This window comes from Arachis stenosperma, chromosome 10, assembly GCF_014773155.1.
Source record: "Arachis stenosperma cultivar V10309 chromosome 10, arast.V10309.gnm1.PFL2, whole genome shotgun sequence".
Classification (NCBI taxonomy): Eukaryota; Viridiplantae; Streptophyta; class Magnoliopsida; order Fabales; family Fabaceae; genus Arachis; species Arachis stenosperma.
In genome coordinates this window covers 70,129,307-70,155,066 of record NC_080386.1, presented here as the reverse complement: position 1 = coordinate 70,155,066, position 25,760 = coordinate 70,129,307, and the positions used below count along the sequence as shown (strand labels likewise).

Sequence of the window (25,760 nt, the reverse complement as noted above, 5' to 3'; positions counted from 1 at the left end):
AGAATTTGACAATTGAAGAAGTGTAATAAGAACAGAAAGCAAATCTAGATCTCAGTTACTCTCTTGACCAAAATAGAAAAGAACTTCCAGAAGAAATAGAAATGAAATCAGAAAAGAAGATTTAGATCCTAGATGATCCTCAGATGAAGAATTTCAGTGGAGTTCTTCAATCCGATTTCCAAAACCCAAAACAAAAATTAAAAGTTGCAGAAGAAAAGAAAAATGAACAAAGAGATATTGATTCCCCAAATGAAAAATTATAAGAGAGAATTCAAAATTTAGTAAAATGTAAGCTAAGGCAAGGTCTCGTCTCAAATCAAAATTGCTCCTATTTATACAATTTCTATTTCCATCATTAAGCACTTTGGAATGGGCCTTTGGTTTGTAAAGAAATGGATCCAAAATGGCACTTGTTGGCATGGGTCAGGGTGCATTTTGTGAAGCTCCAGTGGAGCGTTCAGTTCAATTAGTGAACGCTGCGTTCACTTCCTTGTGGGCGCCAATTTGGTGCGTCCTAGCGTTCTTCTTGTGAACGTTGCGCTCAAATTGTGAGCACTCCCTTGGCGTGCTTCCCTTGTGTGCGATTTGCTTATGGGCGCTCTCTCTTCGAGCGCTACGTTGAGCATAAGAGCGCTGCCTAGCGCTCTCTTTTGTTGAGCGCTCCGTTCCTTTCTTGAGCGCTGCCTAGCGCTCCCTGGTTGAGCGCTATGCTCAATATTTGAGCGCTACCTTGTACGGGTGGCACGAGGCTTGCCTCCAAAGCTGAAAAACACGAAAAAGTTCACAAACTGAACGCCACGTTCACTTCCAAAGTGAACGCTATTCCATGTTTGCTAGTGAATGTGGCGTTGCTTCTTTGAACGCAACGCTTTATTGATTGCATCCCATTTCTCTCTTCATTTCTTCACCTACAAGAAACCAAACAAGCAATCAAAGTCTCACCAAATTCACAAGGTCTTTACATTATTCATGAAATCAATTAATTCTAGCATAAAACCTATGATTTTGTGTAAAATAAATGATGTTTGATTGATGCAAAATAATAATGAAAATTCACTCCAATCACTTACTTATTGTGTAAGAAAGTGAATAAAACCTAATGAAACTAATGAAAAATGCTTATGAAACTAGTATAAGATGACTTGTCATCACAACACCAAACTTAAACCTTGCTTGTCCCCAAGCAATCACTAAACATGAGAAGAAATGAAATCAAACAGAGAAGCATACATGTCCTCATTTAGCAGGTAATTGAATTTAGACTATGGGGTCTTATGCAGACAACATGCAGCTCACTTATTCTTTGCTGATAGATATTAAATGTCCCTTTTAAGATTCCCTAGAGTTGCCGTTAGCTTTTTCTTTCTTTATTTTTCATAGAAAGCTTATTTCTCAATGATTGCTCAGTGTCAAGTGTTGCAGCAGCCTTTTGGCTCAATTTTTCTCAACACTTTTTCACTACACACACTTGGCTCACAAATCTTCTTAGGAACATTAATGCCCAGCACCTCTTTGGGTTACTAAATGCTTTGTAACTAGGTCACTTTTGATAATGGACTTTCGGTTGGTAATCCCAGATTAGTTAATCTAAGTTACCAAGTTTTAAAAGACTCCTCAGAGCCTAATTGTCCAAGCATATCCTAATACAAGAAGCACCACATGCATATATCCTAAGGTCCAAGCTATTAGTGTCTAGCCTTATTATTTGTTTCTTTGCCAATTCTTGGCTTTTCTTTTCTTTTCTTTCTCACTTTTCTTCATTTGGAAAAGATGTTCATCAATAAAAGGTTTCATAGCAGCAACTAAGTTCACACTACAAGAGATATTCTATTTTGCAGCCTTTATTATTGAACTTATCATCTAATCAAGCAATTACCACCACTGAACTTCATTCTAATTCCTATCACATTGGACAATCACTTTCTATTTCATACATTTTCTCTTATTGATGCAAAAAGGGAAACAAGACATGAATTTAAGGCAAAGGAGTGATGACAATAAGCATTATGCAGATCCTAATAAGAAATCTACTAAGACATGAAAGTGCAGAACATAAAATACTTGGAGGCATATCATGTTTCAGATATGCATCATCCTTATTTAATTAAGACTATAAATGGGACTCCACACCTCTAGTTGTTATGCTCCTGTCCTTTGCTGGATTCTCCTTTCTTCTTCCGCTTCTTGTTTATTTCTTCGGGTTCTTCAACAGGGCACCTACGATCCCAAATGTGGTCTACCTGATCCCAGAGCCCAGCATCCTTCAATCCTTGTTGCATGTTGATAAACCCCGTTTTTAGCGTTTATCTTGTATAGATTTTGAGGGTTTTATCAATGATCTTTCACACTTATTCATATAAAAATGCATGATTTTATGTTCCTCTCCCAATTTTGCCTCATGGATGAAAACATGCTTCTTTTTACATTGAATTAGATATATTTTGATCTTCCTCTATTACCATTTGATGCCGTGATCCGTGCGTTAAGTGATTTCAGAGATTTTAGGGCTAGGATGGCTTAGAGGAGAGGATGGAAGCATGCATTAGGGGAAGGAGAATGAAAATTGGATCTTTGAAATTTTGAGCAAGGACGCGCATGCGCACCTGGCGCGTACGCACGGATACGCATCGTTGTGACCAGCACGAAGGAGCCGAAGCCAAGAGCTGACGTATTTAGCGGCTGAGCCAGAACCTCAAGGGACGCGCCCGCATACTTCACGCCTGCGCGCAGATTGCTAAAGCCCCAGGGATGCGTACGCGTACTGTGCGGGTATAATTTTTAAGAAGAAAACGTGACCAGCGATTTCAGGCAGTTACTAACCCTATTTTGGGGTAGAGTTCTGGCGGGAGAAGCTTAAGTAGACCAAGGATTGAAGGACTTGGGATCCATTCATTCATTAGACACATGTTCTAGATTTTTTCCATTAGGTAGTTACATTTTTCTAGAGAGAGAAGCTCTAACCCCTCTCTAGGATTTCATTCTCCATTGCAATTCTCCTTTGATTTTTTGGTGTGATCAATTGCTATTTCACTTTTGCTTTGATACAAGTTGTAGATCTACTTTTCTCCTACTCTCAATTTGTGTTCTCTTGATTCATTCACTCTAGATCTATGAATGCTTTGTTGTTTTGATTTGGATCAATGAATTGAGGTATTTTCATGTTCATCAAGTGTAATTATTTGCTTGTTTGATGATTGTTGTTTGAATTCAACTCCTTTCTCTCAATTTCATTATGTCTTCTATGAATGCTCACCAAATGTTTGATGAAATGATAACCCTAGCTATGAAGTAGAATTTCCTTACTTAGATTAGGGGTTGAGTTATTGGAGACACTTGAGTAGTGGATATCAATTGTTGATTGGGAATTGAGAGTAGCTAATTGGCTTGGAGTGCACTAAAGCTAGACTTCCCAAGGGTTAGGCTAGGACTTGTGACTCAAGTTAGTTATTTTCACTTGACTTTTCTCCATAATTAGGGGTTAACTAAGTGAAGCAACACTCAATTGTTATCACGATTAAAGGAAACTATAATGATGGAACTTCCAATGCACACCCTTGGCCAAGGCTTTTATCTTAATTGATTGTTGTTTACCTTTTGATAGGCTACACTCTCATACCAACTCTCAAATCACAAAAGACTTCCTAATCAATAATGTGCATTCTAAGGCAATTCCTAGGGAGGACGACTCGGGACTAATACTCTCGATTATAGATTGTAGAATTATTTGATGTGGAATTTGCGTGTTGGTTAGACTATACTCACGATTGGACTTATTACCATTTCTATACCAACATAAAAATAACGTTCATCACATCACGATTGGACTTATTACCATTTCTTGGCTTTTGCTCTCTGATGGTCTACCAATTCTTGGCATTGCTCAAATGGCTTGATCTGTTGGTTCAATGCTGGCATGCAATGGACTACATAGTCTAACTTTACTTGAGTTTCTATATCATACTACATCTTGTCCAAATTCCTATGCTCTCTAATTGTATGATATATGTTCTTCCATTTGTAAAGATTTTGGATGTACTCTCCTTGCTTGGCTTGTTGTAGGGACAATCTATTAAATGATTCTTGAAAATGTGCCGATTGTTCCCTTTGCCCATCCAAAATTCTTGCTTGAAATTCTCTCTGTTGATCCGACATCTTGAGCTGGAAGTTTTCTTACTTCTCCATCATTTGCTACTGCCAATGCTCCTGTTGCTCATGGGCTTTCAAGTATTGCTCTTGTTGCTTTAAGTATTGCTCTTGTTATCGCTCCTGTGCTCTCATATATTGTTGAGACATTTCTTCAATGGCTCTTTGCATTTGGCTTAAGTCCATTGCACCAGAAGCTTGTTCTCCCTCCATTGGTGGTCTTCTTCTTCTTCCTTGAGCTCTTCTCTCCTCCTAGGTTTTAGTGATACCATCCATCTTTTGCTTGGTGATTCCTCTGCCTCCCTTTACCCGATCTGTATCTGCATCCTTAAAGAGTACTCCTGCTCTATTGCATAGCCTCACGATGGTACTTGGGTGACCAAGTCTGCTTGATTTGTTAGTATCCTCAGCCATTTCTTGAATTCTATCTGCTTTGAGTTGTGGTACATTGACTTCTCCTCCTTTGAGTATGCAGTATGTCAGGAAGTATGGATCTTCTCACTATCTCATACCAGCCTTTGGCTTTAGGTATGAGATCCATTCTTTTCAAGTGGCTTGATTCTCCTTCTGATTCTCTTTCCCAATCTTTGCCTTCAAAGCATAAACCATTTAGTATCTCATGAGGATCATTCTCACTTATCAGTCTTTTATCAAAGCTGAGTTTTCCATACGGTATCACTCTTATCTGTAAGACTCTCATGATGGATGGTAGGCTGAAATCTACCTTAACCCCCCTAACATAGCTCTTGTAGGGAGGGCTGGTCCGGCTTGACCTCACAGCATTTGCATAAAACTCCCTTATCATGGTTGCACTTATGTTTGTGAGAGGTTCACATAGAAGTTCCCATCTCCTCTCCACGGTTATTCTTCTCATGATGGGGTATTCTCCATCTTTCAATCTGAAGCCCATCTTTAGAATGACTTGTTTTGACTCTATTAACCTGTGATATCTTGATTCATGAAATTGAGATTTAAATCTCTTGGTATCATAGGTTAGTGGTTCGGCTTCAGCTAGCTCCTTTCCTTTCCTTCTTTTGGAACTTGATGAAGCCATGAATTAGGAAAGAAGGAAGAAGAGAAGATAGGCCTTGGTTAAGGCACGGTTGTGATGGAAGGAATGGGAGGTAAGGTGCTGTGTGGTCTCTTTGGGTGAGAGAAGAACGATGTAAATCTTGTGGGGGACTTATATGAAGAAAGGAAAGGTATATGGCTTAAGGAGTGTTACTGCTAATTTATAGAAGGGACATGAATTCTTGAAACAAAATAATGGTTGGAGGATTCGGTTATGTCACCATGAAGGGTGAGGATTGAGAAAATCATTGTTGAAGATCCATGAAATGGATGGTGTGCATGTGGAGATGGTTGAAGACAAGGATCACTCCTTCATTTGGCATGTGGTTCAGCCTCCTAGGTGCTGATTCCATGCAAATTTTGCTTCCAAGAGAACATAATTCCCTAAGCACATGTGACTCCTTGTGACAACCGTACATGCATGCCTTCTTTTGTCTCCTTCTCAATCTTCTTCATTCCTATCCACGTGAATCAAGGCAATAGTGAGCTTAAACTTTAGATTTGAATACGGTAGTATTTATCAAGTGACAAGTAATAAAGAAAAACAAAATTTTGCTATATGTTCCTTATTTATGAATAACCAACTATGCCCCTTTGAAATTGAACAAAATTTTGGTGAACACCAAACTTGTTTTTTGCTAAGTGATTCATATAAAACTCAATGAATATCTATCATAATTAGTATATTCATTATAAGGATTATTTTATTTTCTACCATATTACCACAAACTCCTAAAATGATGCAATGTATGGTTTATCTATTCATGAATCTGAGCCTTTTAAGTAAAAGTGATTTTCTTGAAATTCATAGCATATATAGACACCAAACTTAATGTTTGGCTATATACTTAAACAGAATGAATGAGTATATATCCTAAAATGGTTCTATGATTAATCATGCTTGAAAGCTATTTTAAAGTGCCTTTAGGCACACCAAACATAGGAATCAAACATATGCTTCAGAATTATGTGTGCAGTTATCAAATCTACTCATGAGAGCTCAAATTTATGCTAGAAGAACCATTAATTATTGAAATTAAAATAAAAGCAAGAATATTAAATCATGGGCTGCCTCCCATGGAGCACTCTTTTATTGTCACTAGCTTGACATTGGTTCCTTGTTAAGGTGGTTGATGATTATGGTGCCTCAACTTGTCCCCTCTCACTGTGAGCCTTCTTCCTGTGCCTTGATGATCAATCTCTATATGCTCCAACAAGACTATTTTATTGACAGTGTAATAATCATCAGTTTGTGGGCCTATCTCCAACTGTTGGTATATCAGTTGCACTTTGTCTCCTTTTGAGAACCTTTCAGTTGGGATTCTTTTGTTTTTCCACCCTTTTAGAACTCTTTTCTTGTTCTTCTTTCCTTTCTTTGGTGACCCTTCTGTCTTGATAGTAGGCTGTATCTCAGGGTCTACCTTCATAGTGATCAACTCCTCACTCTTCTCATGCCTTCTCTTCTTATTCTTTGCATCTTCATTCCCTTTTTGCTCTTCTTCATTGTTTGTCTTTTTCTTTGGGGATGAACTGATGAATGCTTCATTGGGTTTTTCTTCCCAATGCAAGTCTTCTTCTTTAACCCTCATGCAGCTTTTCTCTTCAACAGTATGCTCTATTTCCTGAAAGACATTTAGAGTGAACTTTTCATCATGTACCCTCAAAGTCATTTCTCCTTGTTCCACATCAATGATGGCCCTTGCTGTGGCTAAAAAATGTATTCCCAATATTATAGAATCACTCCCCTCTTCACCTAAGTACAGGATTACAAAATCTGCTAGAAATATGAACTTCCCTACTCTGACTAAGTGATTTTCAATCACACCCTTTGGGAATTACCAGTGATCTATCCACTAGCTCTAATGACATATGTGTAAGCTTCACCTCTTCTATAAAGAGCCTTCTCAACATAGATAAAGGCACTCAGGTTAATACTAGATTCTAAATCACACATTGCCTTATCAATGGATATGTTACCAATGGTACAAGGCAAAAAAAAACTCCCAGGGTCCTTGAGTTGTGGTGGAAGGCCTTCTTGGATCAATCCACTACATTCTTGTGTCAAGATCACTGTCTCCTTTTCATTCCAGCTTCTCTTTTTGTTGATGAGCTCTTTTAGGAATTTTGCATACAAGGGCATTTGCTCCAATGATTCTGCAAGTGGAATATTGATTTCCAACTTCTTAAAGACTTCCAAGAACTTGGGAAAGTGTTGGTCTTTAATTTCCTTCTGAAATCTTCGAGGATATGGCAGTGGGGGGTGCAAGGCTTCACCATCTTCCTCTGTTCTTGTGATTGCTCCTCCATGACTTGCTTTCCCTTCTTTGAAGCTTATGGTTGTTCCTCTTTCTCCTTGAGCTTCTCTTGGTCTTGCTTCTCAAGTGTCACTTCTTCCTTACTGTTGGCCTCATGATTCTCAGCTGGCCTCTTGTTAGTTTCTCTGTCATTTACCAAGGTTCTTCCACTCCTTAATTGAATTGCTTTGTATTCTTCTTTGGGATTGGGAATGGTATCACTTGGTAATGCATTGGGTGCTCTCTCAGATTCCTCATTGAAGCTTCATGGTTCTTACTGGTTAACTCTTGCTGTTTCATAATCTTCTCCATCATCATCTCTAAGTTGGAGATCCTTTGAGCTTCTTGGGGTGGTTGTGGTTGATTATGGGATGTTGAGGGTGTATGATAGTTATTTTGGTTAGTGGACGGGTTGTTGAGTGGATAGTAGTTGGATGAGGGTTGGTTATTTTATTGTTTTCTGTATTGGTTTTGGTGATTTGTGTTTCTAGAATTGTTCTGGTTTGAGTTTCTCTGTCAAAATTGTTAGTTTTGGTTGTCTCTCTACCTCAAATTGGGATGGTTCCTCCAGGATGAGTTGTAGGTATTTCCATGGAATTCATTATGTCCAACACCTTGATTGTGCATATATTTGACTTGCTCAAGCTGTTGCTCTTCATAGCTCTCTTTATTTTGCCCGCATGTAGATGATGGTTGGTTTGTAGTGTTCACTGCAGCTACTTGAAGACCATCAATCCTCTTGGCCATCATCTCCATTTGCTGTTGGATTTGTTGATGCATCACTTTGTTTTGAGCTAAAATGGTATCCACACCTTCCAGCTCCAAGACACCCTTCCTTTGAGCTGGTTAGCATTGCCTTTGATGAGCATAGAAGTATTGATTATTTGCCACAGTGTCTATAAGGTTCTGAGCTTCCTCAGCTGTATTCATGAGTTGCACTGATCCTCCAGCAGAATAATCCAAAGCTTCTTGAGCTTTTAAGGTCAATCCCTCATAGAAATTTTGAAGTCTGTCCCATTCATTAAACATCTCAGGTGGACACTTCCTAATCAAGGCTTTGTATCTCTCCCAAGCCTCATAAAGTGATTCTCCTTCCATTTGGGTGAAGGTTTGCACCTCTGTCTTCAATCTAATGATCTTTTGAGATGTGTAAAACTTGGCTAGGAATTTGCTCACTATATCCTCCCAATTGTTGATGCTTTCCTTGGGAAATACTTTCAACCATTGAGTAGCCTTATCCCTCAAGAAAAATGGAAACAGCAGCAACTTATAGATGTCTGGGTGTACACCATTTGTTTTAACTGTGTCACATATCCTTAAAAAGATGGCTAGGTGCTGTTTTGGATCATCCAATGGACCTCCTCCATAAGAACAATTATTCTGCACCAAGGTGATGAGTTGAGCTTTTAATTCAAAGTTGTTAGCATGCACATTTGGAGTGAGTATGCTACTCCCCAATATCTTGCATTGGGGAAGGTGTAGGAGGCTAGAACTCTCCTTTGAGGCTGGCCATTGTTAGCCACTCCATCTGGTGGATTAGGGACATTCCCTTCCATCTCTTGATTTTCTTCCTCTAAGTCTGTTTCTTCAATAACTCCTTTCCCTCTTGCTTCTCTCCTTAGTCTTCGGAGGGTTCTCTCGTCTTGGTCACAAATGGTGGTGACCTCTCTCCTTGCTTCTGACATACACACAAACCAACAACATAAGCAGAGTACTCTATTGCTAGAGTGATGTTAATAGTTAGTGAAACAAAATCTCAAATAGTTAGTTGGCTTAACCAAAAACAAAGAAAAAGTGCTTAATCTAGATTATCACCGTACATAATCATTGTCAATCTATATCAATCCCCGGCAACAGCGCCAAAAATTTGACGAGGGAAAAATGATTCCACACAAACTCACCGACAAGTGTACCGGGTCGCATCAAGTAGTAATAACTCACAAGAGTAAGGTCGAATTTAGTTAAGCAAATATTTGATGATTTGAGTGATTTTGATTAACAGAAGTGAAATTGAAAGTAAACAAAAGTGCAGAATGAAAATTGGCTGAATCTTAAAGTATAGAAGAAGTAAATTGCAGAAACTTAAAGTGCAAGAAAGTAAACAAGCTGAAATTTAAAGTGCAAGAAACTTAAATCGCTGAATCTAAATTGCTGGGAAATGTAAATTGCTTGAAGATTAGAAGGAATTGGGTATTGGGATTCAAATTGAACTAGAATTGTAAATTGCAGTAAATTAGATGATGAAAAATTGTAGAAGAACCAAAATAGAATTGAAAACAGCTAGAAGTTCAGCTCAATTATGAAATCTTAAAATAGAAATTGACAATTGAAGAAGAGTAATAAGAACAGAAAAAAGATCTAGATCTCAGTTACTCTCTTGACCTAAACAAAAAAGAACTTGTAGAAGAAATAGAATGAAATCAGAAAAGAAGATTTAGATCCTAGATGATCCTTAGATGAAGAATTTCAGTGGAGTTCTTCAATCCAATTTCCAAAACCCAAAACAAAAATTAAAAGTTGCAGAAGAAAAGAAAATGAACAAAGAGATCCCAATCCCCCAAATTAAAATTTAAAAGAGAGAATTCAAAATTTAGTAAAATGTAAGCTAAGGCAAGGTCCCGTCTCAAATCAAAATTGCTCCTATTTATACACTTTCTATTTCCATCATTAACCTCTTTGGAATGGAACTTTGGGTTTGTGAAGAAATGGATCCAAAATGGCACTTGGTGGCATGGGTCAGGGTGCATTTTGTGAAGCTCAAGTAGAGCGTTCAGCTCATTTAGTGAACGCTGCGTTCACTTCCTTGTGGGCGCCAATTTGGTGCGTCCTAGCGTTCTTCTTGTGAATGCTGCGCTCAAATTGTGAGTGCTCCCTTGGCGTGCTTCCCTCGTGCGCGATTTGCTTATGGGCGCTCTCTCTTTGAGTGCTACATTAAGCATATGAGTGCTGCCTAGCGCTCCCTTTTGTTGAGCGCTCGGTTCCTTTCTTGAGCGCTGCCTAGCTCTCCCTTGGTTGAGCACTGCCTAACGCTCCCTTGGTTGAGTGCTACACTCAATATTTGAGCGCTAACTTGTACAGATGGCACGAGGCTTGCCTCCAAAGCTGAAAAACACGAAAAAGTTCACAAAGTGAATGCCACATTCACTTCCAAAGTGAACGCTATTCCAAGTGTGCTAGTGAACATGGCGTTGCTTCTTTGAACACAATGCTTTACTGATTGCATCCCCTTTCTCTCTTCATTTCTTCATTTCTTCACCTACAAGCAACTAAACAAGCAATCAAAGTCTCACCAAATTCAGAAGGTCTTTGCATTGTTCATGAAATCAATTAATTCTAGCATAAAACCTATGATTTTATGTAAAATAAATGATTTTTGATTGATTCAAAATAATAATAAAAATCCACTCCAATCACTTACTTATTGTGCAAGAAAGTGCATAAAACCTAATGAAACTAATGAAAAATGCTTGTGAAACTAGCATAAGATGACTTGTCATCAAGGAGCATCTACGACTCAACAAAGAACAAGGATTAAACTAAGAAAACAAAAATATTTTTTTGAAAAAGTTTTTAAATTTTTTGAAAATAGAGAGCATAAAAATAAAGATAAAAATAAAAGACTTAATTAAAATTAAAAAAAAACTCAAATAAAAATGATCAAGAAATAAAGTACCTAATCTAGGGAGTAAGACAATCTGTCAGTTTGTCCAAACTCGAACAATCCCTGGCAACGGCACCAAAAACTTGGTGCACGAATCCCCACACTCTCGTACAGCTGTACCAGCAAGTGCACTGGGTCGTCCAAGTAATACCTGAGCGAGTCAGGGTTGATCGCACAAGGATTGTGGTTTGAAGCAAGTTATAGTTATCTTGCAGGTCTTAGTCAGGCAAAATCAAAAGCTTGTTGGATTTATGAGATATAAACTATGATTACATATAACTAATAAAATAAAATACTTTGTATATTAGAAGGGAATCGGTGATAGTAATAGGGTTAAGGATTGGAGTTGCTTTGTCTTTGTGAATTAACTATGGTATTACTGTCTTATTTGCTTGTGAGTGATGTCTTCAATGGCAGGCTGTAAGTGATTGGCGCCTTTATTAAGAGGTCGTCAATACTCCTCCAAATCTGAACCTCAGGGTTAGTGTTGATCCATCTCTGCTTGAGGGTGAAGTGCATACACTCCATTCTCCTTAATGATGCTACTCAAAACGTCACAGACAAGGTCGGATCTTTTGGGTTAGAGAATGCTGCATCTTTGGGATCTAGCTTCTACGACAGAGACCCTTATCTCCCAGAAATTGGCTGAACTGGTCTCTTGATAAGTCCCAAACAAAGTCGTAGATTAGTTGTTTGAGAGATGTATGATTCAAGCTGGTGGTGCGTGCTTTGCACTGAAGTATTCACACGAACCCAAGTAGACGCAGGTGTTTGTCAGGCACGTTGGTCTTAGTATGATGAATAGAGTTGATTTGTCATTGATCATTCTATTCACCATGTTGAAGTACGAATATACATCTTAGAATTAATCAGACACAGATCGAAGAAGAAACAATAATACTTTCATTAATTCATAGGACTCAGCAGGGCTCCTCTCCTCAACTCGGAAGTTTAAAAACTCATACTGATGGGAAATACAAAGTAAAAACATGTAAAGTGTAGATGATTCCTAAAGATTTTGTAAAATACACTTTAAATACTAAACAGATAACCAATAAAATCGACTTCTGGTGCCCACTTTGTGAGTGTTTTGACTGAGATTTGATGAGATCCACGTGCTATGAGGCTCCTAAGGCGCGAAACGCTGGCTAAGGGGTCCTCTCTGGGCGTTTGGACACTGGTCTCTACTCTTTGGGGGCTGGATGCCTGGAACGGGGCTGGAAGCTGGCGTTAGAAGCCAGTTTTGGGCCTTCTAATCTGAAGCAAAGTGTAACAACCCCGATTTTTGAGTACGCGAGATCTTTTCTGAAAATACGGATTTCTCCGGAAGATCAGTAATGGGAGAACTTCTGCTATATCATCAAGTATCTCAATCCTCATTGTCATTATGTCATCTTTAAGATAGAACCTTTTCTGAGGTAAGCTCGATAACGTAGTCACGAAGAACCCAATTTTTGAACTGTATTGGTTAGGAGTTTTGATTCTGTTTTTCGTAAATAGTCTCAGTTTGACAAACCGGACTCGATTCATGACAGAAGAGAGATAATAGGATAATGTTATCATTATATTAGTATTAGAAGCTTCTTGAATGATATTATAAGGTTACCTAGTCAGTTTTAGTTAAAAACAGGAAATCGGTTTAACCGTGTTCACAGTTTACTGGTGCAGCTTAGCACTGGCAATCTCTGATGACTTTAGCAATGCTAAGGCCTCATTATACATGTTTTATTCTCATAGTAAATATGTTACTAGTGTCATTTATGCTAGTAGCTCGGAAAATAATTTCTAGAGATGTTTTTACAAGTGTTCTGATACAGCTAGTTTTAGTAGTTATACATCTGAGATATTTTAATATTATTTTTATCCACCTTCAAGCCAACCAATCAAAACTCACCCTACACCCCCAAAACACTCCAAGGCTGTCTCATTTCTTCATTTTGGCCGAAAATAACAAGAGAGAAAAGAGAGAAACTTTCATGAAAACTTAATCTTCAAAGCTTGATTTCTTCTGAACTAAAACTCAAATCAATATTCCGATTTCACCAAAATGATCCTCTCTTCTTCCTCTACATAACCATACAATATATCAAGGCTGAAAATAAGGTGAGATGGCTGTCTCCCTCCCTCTTCAATTTGGTTTTCAAGAAAAACCATGCAAAACATGTGTTTTCTTGATGTGCTTCCTTAGGAATCATGCTTAACTTGACTTGAGGGCCAAGAAACGTTAATTTCCAGCAAGTCTAAGGTAAGATATCCCTTCCTAACATGCTGAGAGAGATTTGGTTTGTTGAGGGTTTTTGGACTTAAAGTTGTTCTTGATGTGATTTAGGAGGAAAAAGTGCTTAAGGACCACCTGAAAGTCTATACTTTAATAACGGTTGGATCACCAAATATTGTCAACTGCTTGAGATGTATTTATGTATGGTTGTTTATAACCATTTTATCTATTATTATTTGTGAATTTCTTCTGAATGATTTTATTTATTAATCCAAACATTTAAAAAAAAGTACATCACAAACTAACTACGCTTTTAACAACGAATCAGGCTCATATAATAAATAATAGATAATAATTTGGAAGACAAGTTGGTAGCGCTCAGTTTCTAGTATGATCATGACGTACCAGAATTTGGGTCGTTACAATTTGGTATCAAAGCAGTTCGTTCCTAGTAGAGCCTGGGGAGTGGACTTACTATGCCTCATTGCATACTCTGCTTCTGTGTCTCATGCTGTTAGGGTATCTTTAAGATACATTTGGCATGAATGTCTGTGAGTGCTCATTTTGGGAAAGTTCATGCTTAACTTGAGATGTTAAGACTGATCACCTTAATATTAATTGTTTGGTACGGATAAGACCTCAATGACTGTGAATAGGCATGGTTTAATCGAACTCTGAACGATGAATCGATGTGAGCCATAGCTGTTTTCATAGCTGTTATGATCTCCATGGCTATGACTGTGTGAGATTTGGATGTTGTTAGGAATGAATCGATCTCATCGTCAAAATGGCTTGAAGGAAATAGATTGCTTGAAGATGGATTCTTGCACGTGGCTAAAATTTTGAGGGCAAAATTTTCTTTAAGGAGGGTAGATTGTAACAACCCCGATTTTCGAGTACGCGAGATCTTTTCTGAAAATACGGATTTCTCTGGAAGATTAGTAAGGGGAGAACTTCTGCTATATCATCAAGTATCTCAATCCTCATTGTCATTATGTCACCTTTAAGAAAAAACCTTTTCTTACGCAAGCTCGATAACGTAGTCACGAAGAACCCAGTTTTTGAACCGTATCGGTTATAAGTTTTGATTTTGTTTTTCGTAAATAGTCTCAGTTTGACGAACCAGACTCGATTCATGAGAGAAGAGAGATAATAGGATAATATTATCATTATATTAGTATTAGAAGCTTCTTGAATGATATTATAAGGTTATCTGGTCAGTTTTAGTTAAAAACAGGAAATCGGTTTAACCGGGTTCACAGTTTACTGGTGCAACTTAGCACCGGCACTCTCTGATGACTTTAGCAATGCTAAGGCCTCATTATACATATTTTATTCTCATAATAAATATGTCACTACTGTCATTTATGCTATTAGCTCAGAAAATAATTTCTAGAGATATTTTTACAAGTGTTTCGATACACCTAGTTTTAGTAGTTATACACCTGAGATATTTTAATATTATTTTAATCCACCTTCAAGCCAACCAATCAAAACTCACCCTACACCCCCAAGACACTCCAAGGCTGTCTCATTTCTTCATTTTGGCCGAAAATAACAAGAGAGAAAAGAGAGAAACTTTCATGAACACTTAATCTTCAAAGCTTGATTTCTTCTGAACTAAAACACAAATCAAAATTCCGATTTCACCAAAATGATCCTCTCTTCTTCCTCTACATAACCATACAACATATCAAGGCTGGAAATATGGTGAGATGGCTGTCTCCCTCCCTCTTCAATTCGGTTTTCAAGGAAAACCATGCAAAACATGTGTTTACTTGATGTTCTTCCTTAGGAATCATGCTTAACTTGACTTGAGGGCCAAGAAACGTTAATTTCCAGCAAGTCTAAGGTGAGATATCCCTTCCTAACATGCTGAGAAAGATTTGGTTAGTTGAGGAATTTTGGTTTTAAAGTTGTTCTTGATGTGATTTAGGAGGAAAAAGTGCTTAAGGACCACCTGAAAGTCTATACTCTAATAAAGGCTGGATCACCGAATATTGTCAACTGCTTGAGATGTATTTATGTGTGGTTGTTTATAACCGTTTTATCTATTATTATTTGCGAATTGCTTATGAATGATTCTGTTTATTAATCCAAACGTTTTTAAAAAAAAAAGTACCTCGCAAACTAATTACGCTTTTAACTATGAATCAGGCTCATATAATAAATAATAGATAATAATTTGGAAGACAAGTTGGTAGTGCTCATTTTCAAGTATGATGATGACGTACTAGAAATTGGGTCGTTACACAAAGCATAAACTATTATACATTGATGGAAAGCTCTGGAGGTCAGCTTTACAAAGCCATTGAGAATGCTCCATTGGGATTTTTGTAGCTCCAGAAAATCGCTTCTGAATGCAAGGAGGTCATATCTGGACAGCATCTGCAGTGCTTTCTTTGCCTCTGAATCAGACTTTTGCTCCAACTCCTCAATCTCAGCCAGAAAATACCTGAAAATGTAAAAAAACACAAAAACTCATAGTAAAATCCAAAAATGTGAATTTAACACTAAAACCTACAAAAACTTAATAATACTAAACAAAATATGCTAAAAACTCTATGAAAATGATGCCAAAAAGCGTATAAGATATCCGCTCATCATCTGTATATACTAATCGGCTTAAACTTCATGAGCTGAGGCTAGTATCCTTTGACTATTATACCTATATTTTTTTATCTTATATATTTATCTTGTGCCTAGATTAGTGTAACTTCGTGTAAACATTTTGCATTTTTCAAACTCTGTTTTTGAGCTTAATCCTTCATCGGGCTTCTAGAATATATTATTTCCTTCTATATAAATATTTACAAGCTTTAGAATTGTCATAACCTCTGATTAACCTTTTCTTTACGGCATGAGGTAAGGCTTAGGGTAATTAGGGTGTTATATTTAGTGGTATCAAAGTGGTTCGTCCTAGTGAGCCTGAGGGATGGACCGATTATGCTTCATTGCATACTCTAGGTCAGTTTTCTTTCATGCTATTTAGGCTATCTACTTGATATTTCATAGCATGCTTGTTTATGAGTGCCTTTTTGGGATAATTGAAGCACTAGACTTTTGATATTGAGACTGATCACCTTGATATCGATTGTTTGGTGTCAAAAGGAACACTAATGGCTACTCTCAGACGAGGTCGTACTCGTACACCGGGAGAGACTGGAAATGAACAACCGGCCGATAACCATGCCGAGTTTATGGTGGCAATGGCTAATCTTGCTAATACTATAGAGGCAAATGCTGCTGTGACTCTGCAAGCTGTGTAGAGGTTAGGTCAACCAGCTGGCAACGAAAATGGTAATGAAAACGGAAATGGGGATGGAAATAGAAACGGAGGCGGAAATGGTAATGACTTGGGAGGCACTCCAATGACATTGGCTACGTTTCTCAAGGTTTATCCACCGACTTTCAGAGGTTCGACCAATCCTACAGAAGCGGGAAATTGGTTCCAGGCTATGGAGCATGCATTACAAGCCCAGCATGTTCCGTACAACCAGTTTGTGGAGTTTACCGCGTATAAGCTTTTAGGAGAAGTGATGTTAGGCGTTTATCATCAATCTATATTTTTAAAAAATATAATTTCATTTTTTGAAAGTATAGTCTAGACCAATAATTAACTCCCAAATCAAATAAACCGAAATCGAGAGTAGCTCAACCTCGGGTCATTCTCCTTAGGAACTAATGCCAACGAGTGCACAATCTTGGTTGTGAAAAAGAAAAGGGGTTTTCAATGATTGAGAGAAAACAAAATAAAGGAATAAAAGAACAAGGCAAAATTGCAATTAATAAACTAATAAAGGAATAAAAGAACTATCTATACAATATAAACACGTAAAGCTTTAAAGTAAATGAAAAAGTGGTTTAAGACCTAAAAGAAACCTTGATTTGGGATGAGTTATGGAATCCCTTCCTTGCAATAACCACAACTATGATAATTATGATGGATTAATCTCACTAAGTCAACCCTTAACATCGAAGGATAAGTCAAGTGAGCATAATTGTTATCAATCCACAAGTCCTAGATAACTTAGTAATTACCTTAGTAAAAAGCTAGCATTAATGAAAACAATAACAACTAACAACCCAAGAATTGTCACTAAATATTGGACATTATGGCTCTAGCAATCATTTTCCCCAAGCCAAGCGGTGGAAATTACCCCAAAACTAACATTGGTATTTCATCAAACACCTAATGGGCATAATCATAAAACATGGCAAAATTGGTAAATTACTGAAAGCTACGAACCATAAATGATCAAAAGCAATAAAAGCAACTCAACAAACATATAAAAGCCATCAAACATCAAATTAAACAACTAGAAATCTAAAATTTCAAGACTGTGTAAATATTGACAAGAGAGATGAAAACAAGAGAAAATGTAGAACAAGCAATGTATTAAAAGAGACAATTAAGGGAATACTTACAATGAAAGTTGCTAGAATCCAAAATCAAACCTGAAGTATAAAATGTTATAAACCCTAACTAAAATCCTAAGAGAGAATTTCCTAATGTGTTGTTGCTCCTTTAATATAGCCTCTTGAACCAGCCTCAAGCCTTTAGAAATGGGCCAAAAGGAGCCCCAAATCACGAGTGCATGTGCATTTTTAATGAAGGCACGCATTGGGACCTGTGCGGATGCACAGATGTGTGCATCTGCACACTTAGCTGAAAATCCTCCCGTGCATACGCATAGGCACTTTTGCGCATGCACACATTGCTGTGTGTGCTTTTCCTTGTTTTCTTCATGTGTTCTCCCTTGTACATGCATTCTTCCACTTTTGGCCATCCATTCCTGCCTCTAAGGCCTGAAATTACTCAACAAACATATCACGGGATCGAATGGAATAAAAGTGGGATTAAATTTCCCAATTTAAGCACAAAAAATGCATGTTTTCACATTTAGGTCCAATTTAGGGATCAAACATAAAAGTATGCTATTATGGTGCTTAAGTGTAGGTTTATGTGATGAAATCCACCCAAATCAAGCCAAAATATATTGGAAAATATGGACTCATCAATTTTCCCACACTTAAACAATAGCATGTCCTCATGCTAAACCAACAAGGAGAATGCTCAAAGGGAAACAACTTATTGAATGCAACTATCTAGATGCATGCAAGTATGTATATACTATGTATACCTATATATTTATCTATAGTTCCTATTGATTTGGTGAAAATAAACAATAAAATTTCCAAGCAAGTATATGGACATATAGGGGTAAGCAAGGAAGTAACACAATGCAAGCAAAATCTAAAGAATTGATTCAACTCATCGAAATGAAGCACTTGCGAGAATACATGATAAGAAGTATGGAAACATAGAGTCGAGTGATCGAACCCTCACTTGGTGTGTATACACTCTTAACGGTCGGTGTTTTAGGGTCAATTCACTCAAGTCTCCTCCTAATAATGCTTTCAAGGATTTGCTTTTCATCTAACAATCAACAAATATGTGATGTATGAGTGCAAGTATCATGAGGTCTTATTAGGGTTGTAATGGGGTTAGGGTTAAGGTAGGGTAAATATAGCTAAGTGGACTAAGGAATTAAATCTTTGATTAGCTCAAGTGTCCAACTCAACCTATATCAACCAAATCACAAACTATGCAACCTAACATCACATTCATGCATCTTTTTCATCCAAATCCACATATGCACTTCTTATTCATCAATTTTTTTCCTTGGGGCAACCTTTGTCCTTTCTTATTATTTTTTCCATATATATATATATATATATATATATATATATTTTTTTTTTTTCTTTTTCTTTTTCTATGACAAATGCATATGGTTAAAGCTAATTGATACCTGAATGTGCACCCATTTTCCAAAATTTTTCTTTTTCATTGCATATCCAATACAAATTTCTTCATTCACTACCAATGTTTCCCAAAAGTTTTCCCACAGTTAAATGAAACACACTCCTCAACCTAAGCTAATCAAAGATGCAGTTCAAGGTAATTCATGGTTTTCTGCTTAGGGTTGTGATGTGCTAATAATTAGAACAAAGGGGATTAAGGGGCTCAAATGAGGTTAACAAAGGTAGATGCAAGGGTAGGTCTATATGGGTGAGTGAGTTTAATACAAAAATGGCCTTAATCATGCTAAATGCAATCAAAACATCAAATTTTGGAAATACAGAATCGAGTAAAACCAAGATTACAATCATAGAAGGAGTATAGCACAATGAACAACATTAGTGGTTAAAGATTGTAACCACTAATTAAAGCTCAAAAACTCACAAGGTATTTTGTTCTTTCTCTCTTCTATGTTCCATAAAAATTCATTCAAGCAAGTTTAAAAACAATTTTCCAAATCAATTCAATAGAATGCCCATAAACAAAATTCTTGGAAAATTTGTATTATTTTTCACCAAAATTATTTCCTATATATGAATATATAATGCGATGGATGCAAAATTTTTCAAAATTTCCTAGTGCTTTTCCCAATTTTCAACAAGCAAAAAGTAACATGAACAATTAGGATCAAAATGAACTAGGCATAAGCTATTCATATCATCCAATCACAACTTCTATCTATAAATATATACCTTGCAAATGATGCAAAATGCAATAGATATAAACTATGAAGAAAATGCAATGCAATAATTAAAAACACTCCAAATATCTACAAGAAACATAGCAAAAGAAAACAAAAATTAAAGTGCAAGGTGTTCGAAAAAGAAATTTTACTCCACCAAAAGTGGTGAATTCTCCCCCACACTTAAGCGTTGCACGGTTCTCCGTGCACAAACATAATCCGGGAAGAATGGCTTTAAGATCCTCCACCTTCAGCTGGTGGATGCGGAGGGGGCTCGGGTTGTGGCGAAATCTCCAAGTCCAATGCGGGCTTGGCATCTCCATTCTTGGTGTCCTCCTCCTCTCCCGGCTCCTTGCCAGTATGTCTCATCCTCAAAAGAATGAATAAACTATAATTAGGAATAATAGGGCAAGTAGCACAAAAGGTAAAGGGGAGAGTAAATAAGCATCTAATTGAGGAATTTGGCATATCGGTATGGAATACACACAACGGCCGGCTAATGTGGCATCCACACAAAAAAGTAAGCATATGTTCGTCATTTAGATAACCTAGGTTGAAAGTGGAGAACGAGCAAAACATAAGGCACAAGCAACCCTAGGTAACTATGAAAGTGAATTGAGTGATTAAGATATTGGCTATTGTAGTTGTGCAAGTTAAAGTGTAAGATTGATATAAAATAGCACAATGAACAACAACTAACTCAATAATGAACGAAAACTCCTTATCCATCACGAAGCATAATGAAAAAGTCACATGGAAGGGTACTTGTTACAAAAAGTGATAAGCTTGATAAGAATCAAGTTAGGTCACTCAAACAAATGCAAAGTATTAACAAGGAACAAGTACTGGACATGTGACGAATTTGATACGAAAATCATGATGAACAGGTAATTTCAACTCAATTGACTTAATCCAACGCACTTATATAATTTGTCCTAATGGTATAATCAAAACATGAGTATTCAAACCCACTAGGTACTTGCATATTAAAGCAAAGTATAAGTACATTGTATTTAATCAAGAGGCAACCCTATCACTAACAAACAAACATTTGTAAATTATTTAATAACAACTAGAGTAAAACTAATATAATTACTGAAACGAAAATGAGATGCAATGAGGACTAACTAAAACAAGTAGACAAACATGGAAAGAGCAAGAAAAGAGGATAATGGAAGGGGTGGAAGTGCGTTAGGGCTTTAAGGAGAAATGAAAACAAAAATTGCCCAAAACAGCACCTGTGCGTACGCACAGGTATGTGTGCATACACACACTTCATGAGAAAGGGGAGGTGTTCACTCGCACAAGCTGTGCGAGTGCTCTGGATAGAAAGGGAAACAAGGTGTATGCGTGCGCACAAGACTGTGCCCACGCACTAAACACTTTTTTTTAGGGGAAGGGTCATGTGTGCAAGCGGACACAGCTCTATGCGCACGCACAAGGGCGAAATGGGGTGGGTTGAGCTTATGCACAAGGCATGCCATCGCTCCCACCAGAGGGGTTTTCAAAGGGTGTGTGGACACACATGCTTGTGCAGCCACACAGGTGATGAGAAATGCAGATTTGTGCGCACGCACAGCAGGGTGCACACGCACAGATGCCCTGTTTTCCAAAATTTTTTTCTTCAAAATCCAGGGCATCCTAGCTTAGCTCAACACATTTTTCAACCCTAAACAAGCAAACATTTCCAAAATTATGATCCATACAAAAACTTAACCTACCAAACTCAAAATTAAACTAATCCTAAGCTAAACAAGATAAATAAAAAATGCAATACCAAGACTATAAACAAAGAGAAAGGGTAAGAAAGATGTTACCATGGTGGGGTGTCTTCCACCTAACACTTTGATTTATAGTCCTTAAGTTGGACTTGTTGAGGAGACTCTTGCTAGGGTGGCTTGTGTTTCCACTCCTCCTTGAACCTCCATCCAAGCTTGGTTCTTAAGGCTCCTCTGGGATCCCATATCCTAGGTGTCCGGTCACCTTCTTGTTGATCACTATGCTCCAAGCCGGATGAACAAAGTCTCAGTTGACCCTTGTAGCAACACAACATATTCCAAAAATCACCCAATTGTGGTTTACACTTCACTATAACTCCAATTCTTGAATTGATTTTCTTGAAGAACCCTGGAATTGCTCGGCAACCACTACTCCTTCCTCCACCATGTACCAACCCAAGTAGGACCTTAAGTTGTTAATCTGACTCCAAGATAGCATATTGGTGGGGGCCAATGAAGCTCATAGGTAAAATTGCCACCCACTCAATATGCTCTTGGTTGTCCACTCCTTCCTTACCAACCTCTTCCCCTTCTTCCCCATCACTCACATCACAACAAGGAGGTTATGAGAAGTCTACCTCCATGTCTTTCTCAAGCTCAATGGGAAGAGGCTCATTAGGATCATCAAGGGGATTGATCAAGGAGGACAAAAAATTATTGATGATGGAATCCTCATATTGATCAACCTCCCTCAATTCTTCACTTCTCTCCTCCGGTTCACATACTTCACTATCTTCCTCTTGTTGCACTTAAAGCCCTAACCATTCTTCTTCTCCTTGTGGCTCCACGCACTCCTCTTCACTACAGGCTTTAGTTGATCCCTCACATTCCTCAAGAGGAATGCCTTGATCGGATGAGCGTAGGAGGATTAAGCGGTTTCACGCTTCGTCTATGGTAGCCATGATTTGCCCTTGAGTTCTTCGGGATCCTTCTTGCTCTTGGAGAAGAACCTGAAGGTCTTGATGGTCTTGGGTCAAGGGTAGGAAAGTTTCACATTGGTGTGAAAGGAAAAGTTCATTGGTAGGGAAGAAGGTTGTATATGTGGGAGGTAGTTCATGTTGATAAGCATCTTGAGGTGGTGTATAAGGAGGTGGATGGTGGTATTGATCTGGTGTTTGAAAATATGGTGATTGAGAGTTGTGTTAAGGGTAGGGGTCCTAGGTATATAGTGGTGGAGGTGTATAGTCATAGTGGAATCCACCATATCCTAAGTTTGGGTATGCATATTGGGAAGGGTATGGTTCATTGTATTATGGAGGAGGTTGCTCCTCCCAAAATTGATGCTCCAAACCCATGATGCAATCCACAATTAAAGTTATCAAACCCTACAAAATGATCACAACCAAACTCCAAACCAAGAGGGTGATAACTCATAGATGAAACAGAAAATAAAGACAAAAGACATCAAATAACAAAAGAAGCAAAATCCTAATTAATAGCAAAAAACAAGCAAACAACCCAAAAAGAGTATCTATTCACACTATTCACATATTTACAACAACCAAAATATAGCACTAATGACGCTAGCTCCCCGGCAACGGCGCCAAATTTAATGTTAGGCGTTTATCGTCGATCTAGATTTTCACAAAGTATAATTTCATTCGTTGAAAGTATAGTCTAGACCAACAATTAACTCCCAAATCAAATAATCCAATTCAAATCAAAATAAACCGAAATCGAGAGTACATCAACCTCGGGTCGTTCTCCCTAGGAACTAATGCCAACGAGTGCACAATCTTGGTAGTAAAAAAGCAAAGGGGTTTTCAATGATTGAGAGCAAACAAAATAAAGGAATAAAAGGACAAGGCAAAATTTCAATTAATAAACTAATAAAGGAATAAAAGAACTATGTATGCAATATAAACACGTAAAGCTTTAAAGTAAATGACAAAGTGGTTTAAGACCTAAAAGAAACCTTGACTTGGGATGAGTTATGGAATTCCTTCCTTGCCATAACCACAACTATGATAATTATGATGGATTAATCTCACTAAGTCAACCCTTAACATCGAAGGATAAGTCAAGTGAGCGTAATTGTTATCAATCCACAAGTCCTAGCTAACTTATTAATTACCTTAGTAAAAAGCTTGCGTTAATGGAAACAATAACAACTAACAACCCAAGAATTGTCACTAAATGTTGGACATTATGGCTCTAGCACTCATTTTCATCAAACACCTAATGGGAATAATCATAAAACATGACAAAATAGGTAAATTACTGAAAGCTATGAACCATACATGATCAAAAGCAATAACAGCAACTCAACAAACATATAAAAGCCATCAAACATGAAATTAAACAACTAGAAATCTAAAATTGTAAGACTAGAAATCTAAAATTGTAAGACTAGAAATCTAAATATTGACAAGAGAGATAAAAATAAGAGAAAATGTAGAACAAACAATGTATTAAAAGAGACAATTAAGGGAATACTTACAATCGGAGTTGCTAGAATCCAAAATCAAACTTGAAGTATAAAATGCTACAAACCCTAACTAAAACCCTAAGAGGACAATTTCCTAATCTACACTACTCCTACTCCTACTATGTGTTTTTCCTAAACTAAGATGGCTTTCTCAGCTAATGTGTTGTTGCTCCTTTAATATAGCCTCTTGAACGAGCCTCAAGCCTTCAGAAATGGGCCAAAAAGAGCCCCAAATTATGAGTGCACGTGCATTTTTAATGAAGTACTGGGACCTGTGCGGACGCACAGATGTGTGCGTGCGCACACTTAGCTGAAAATCCTCATGTGCGTACGCACAGGCACTTGTGTGCACGCACACATTACTGTGTGTGCTTTTCCTTTTTTTTCATGTGTTCTCCCTTGTACATGCTTTCTTCCACTTTTGGCCATCCATTCTTTCCTCTAAAGCCTAAAATCACTCAACAAATATATCATGGGATCGAACGGAATTAAAGTGGGATTAAATTTCCTAATTTAAGCACAAAAAATGCATGTTTTCACATTTAGGTCTAATTTAGGGATCAAACACAAAAGTATGCTATTATTGTGCTTAAGTGTAGGTTTATGTGATGAAAGCTACCCAGATCAAGCCAAAATATATCGGAAAATATGGACTCATCAAGAAGCTCTACACTGGTGTTACAGAGAGTGCCGCTTACTACAGCTTCAAAATGCCGACATTCCTTGCGATGTATTCCAGACAACTTTTTACAACAAGTACTTTCCTAAATCTGTATGGGAATTGAAGGAGTTTGAGCTTATGCAGCTGAAGCAAGGCTCTTTGTCTGTGGTGGATTACACTAGTCAGTTTGAGAAGCTTTGTAGGTTCTCTAGGGTTTGTCAGGGTGCCCTGGAGAGCTATGAGAGTTGGAAGAGCATTAAGTACCAAGGGGGCTTGAAGGATAATATTATGACTGTTGTAGCTCCTTTGGAGATTTGGATCTTTTCCGAGCTTGTAAACAAGGCGAGAGTTGTGGAGGAGTGTGCGAAGAAAGTGGCTCCGTCAAGAGATACTCATGGGGAGAACAACGACCGTGGGCGTGAGAAGCATTTTCAACCAAGAGCTCAGAACATCAAGAGGGGAGGACATGTACCTCAAGGTCAAGGCAACACTAGGAGACGGAGACCCACTTTTGATCTGTATCATCCCGCAAAAGGAAGAGATGACTACTTTGATTGCAGACTACCTGGTCACATGGCGAGGGATTGTACTCGTGAGAAGAACCCGAATGCGGGTCGAAAACAACACCAATGAGAGGTAAGTGTGTAATTGGTGCCAGAGCTGTAACTACATGGTGTGAGGTTGTACCCCAACATTTATTTGTAACTTCATATGGTGAACTTATAGCTGAGGGAATCAGGTTTAGCGTCAGGCCTATGACTCAATGTACTTGTGCCGCATAAAGTATTGCCGCTAAAGTCGACAGAACTTTGGGACATTTTTGGTTGCGAGTCATCAAAATCTTAAAGTCCAACGAATCAGAGTAACGTTGCGAAAGCACCATAATCTTAATGGCGGTGTGAGATTTTATACGCATAAAAACATCAACACATCTTTGTGAACCGACCTGTCATTTTCCTTG

At 37.8% G+C, this 25,760-nt stretch overlaps 1 protein-coding gene across 1 annotated transcript; it reads left to right on the top strand.

The window, feature by feature from the left end:
- Positions 1 to 16,506: 16,506 nt before the first annotated feature.
- On the top strand, positions 16,507 to 25,432 carry LOC130957207 (uncharacterized). The gene is made up of 3 exons (XM_057884080.1): positions 16,507 to 16,623; positions 16,657 to 16,886; positions 24,754 to 25,432. Exons 1-3 carry the CDS (start codon positions 16,507 to 16,509, stop codon positions 25,430 to 25,432), a joined length of 1,026 nt encoding a protein of 341 aa, XP_057740063.1.
- The last annotated feature ends 328 nt before the right edge of the window (positions 25,433 to 25,760 follow it).

Excerpts from the sequence above, each read along its gene's own strand:
- LOC130957207 (XM_057884080.1), top strand. The coding sequence starts at position 16,507 with ATGGCTACTCTCAGACGAGGTCGTACTCGTACACCGGGAGAGACTGGA. Across the intron at positions 16,624-16,656 it reads ATCTTGCTAATACTATAGAG|AGGTTAGGTCAACCAGCTGG; the intron begins GCAAATGCTGCT and ends CAAGCTGTGTAG. Across the intron at positions 16,887-24,753 it reads CAGCATGTTCCGTACAACCA|CTACCCAGATCAAGCCAAAA; the intron begins GTTTGTGGAGTT and ends ATGTGATGAAAG.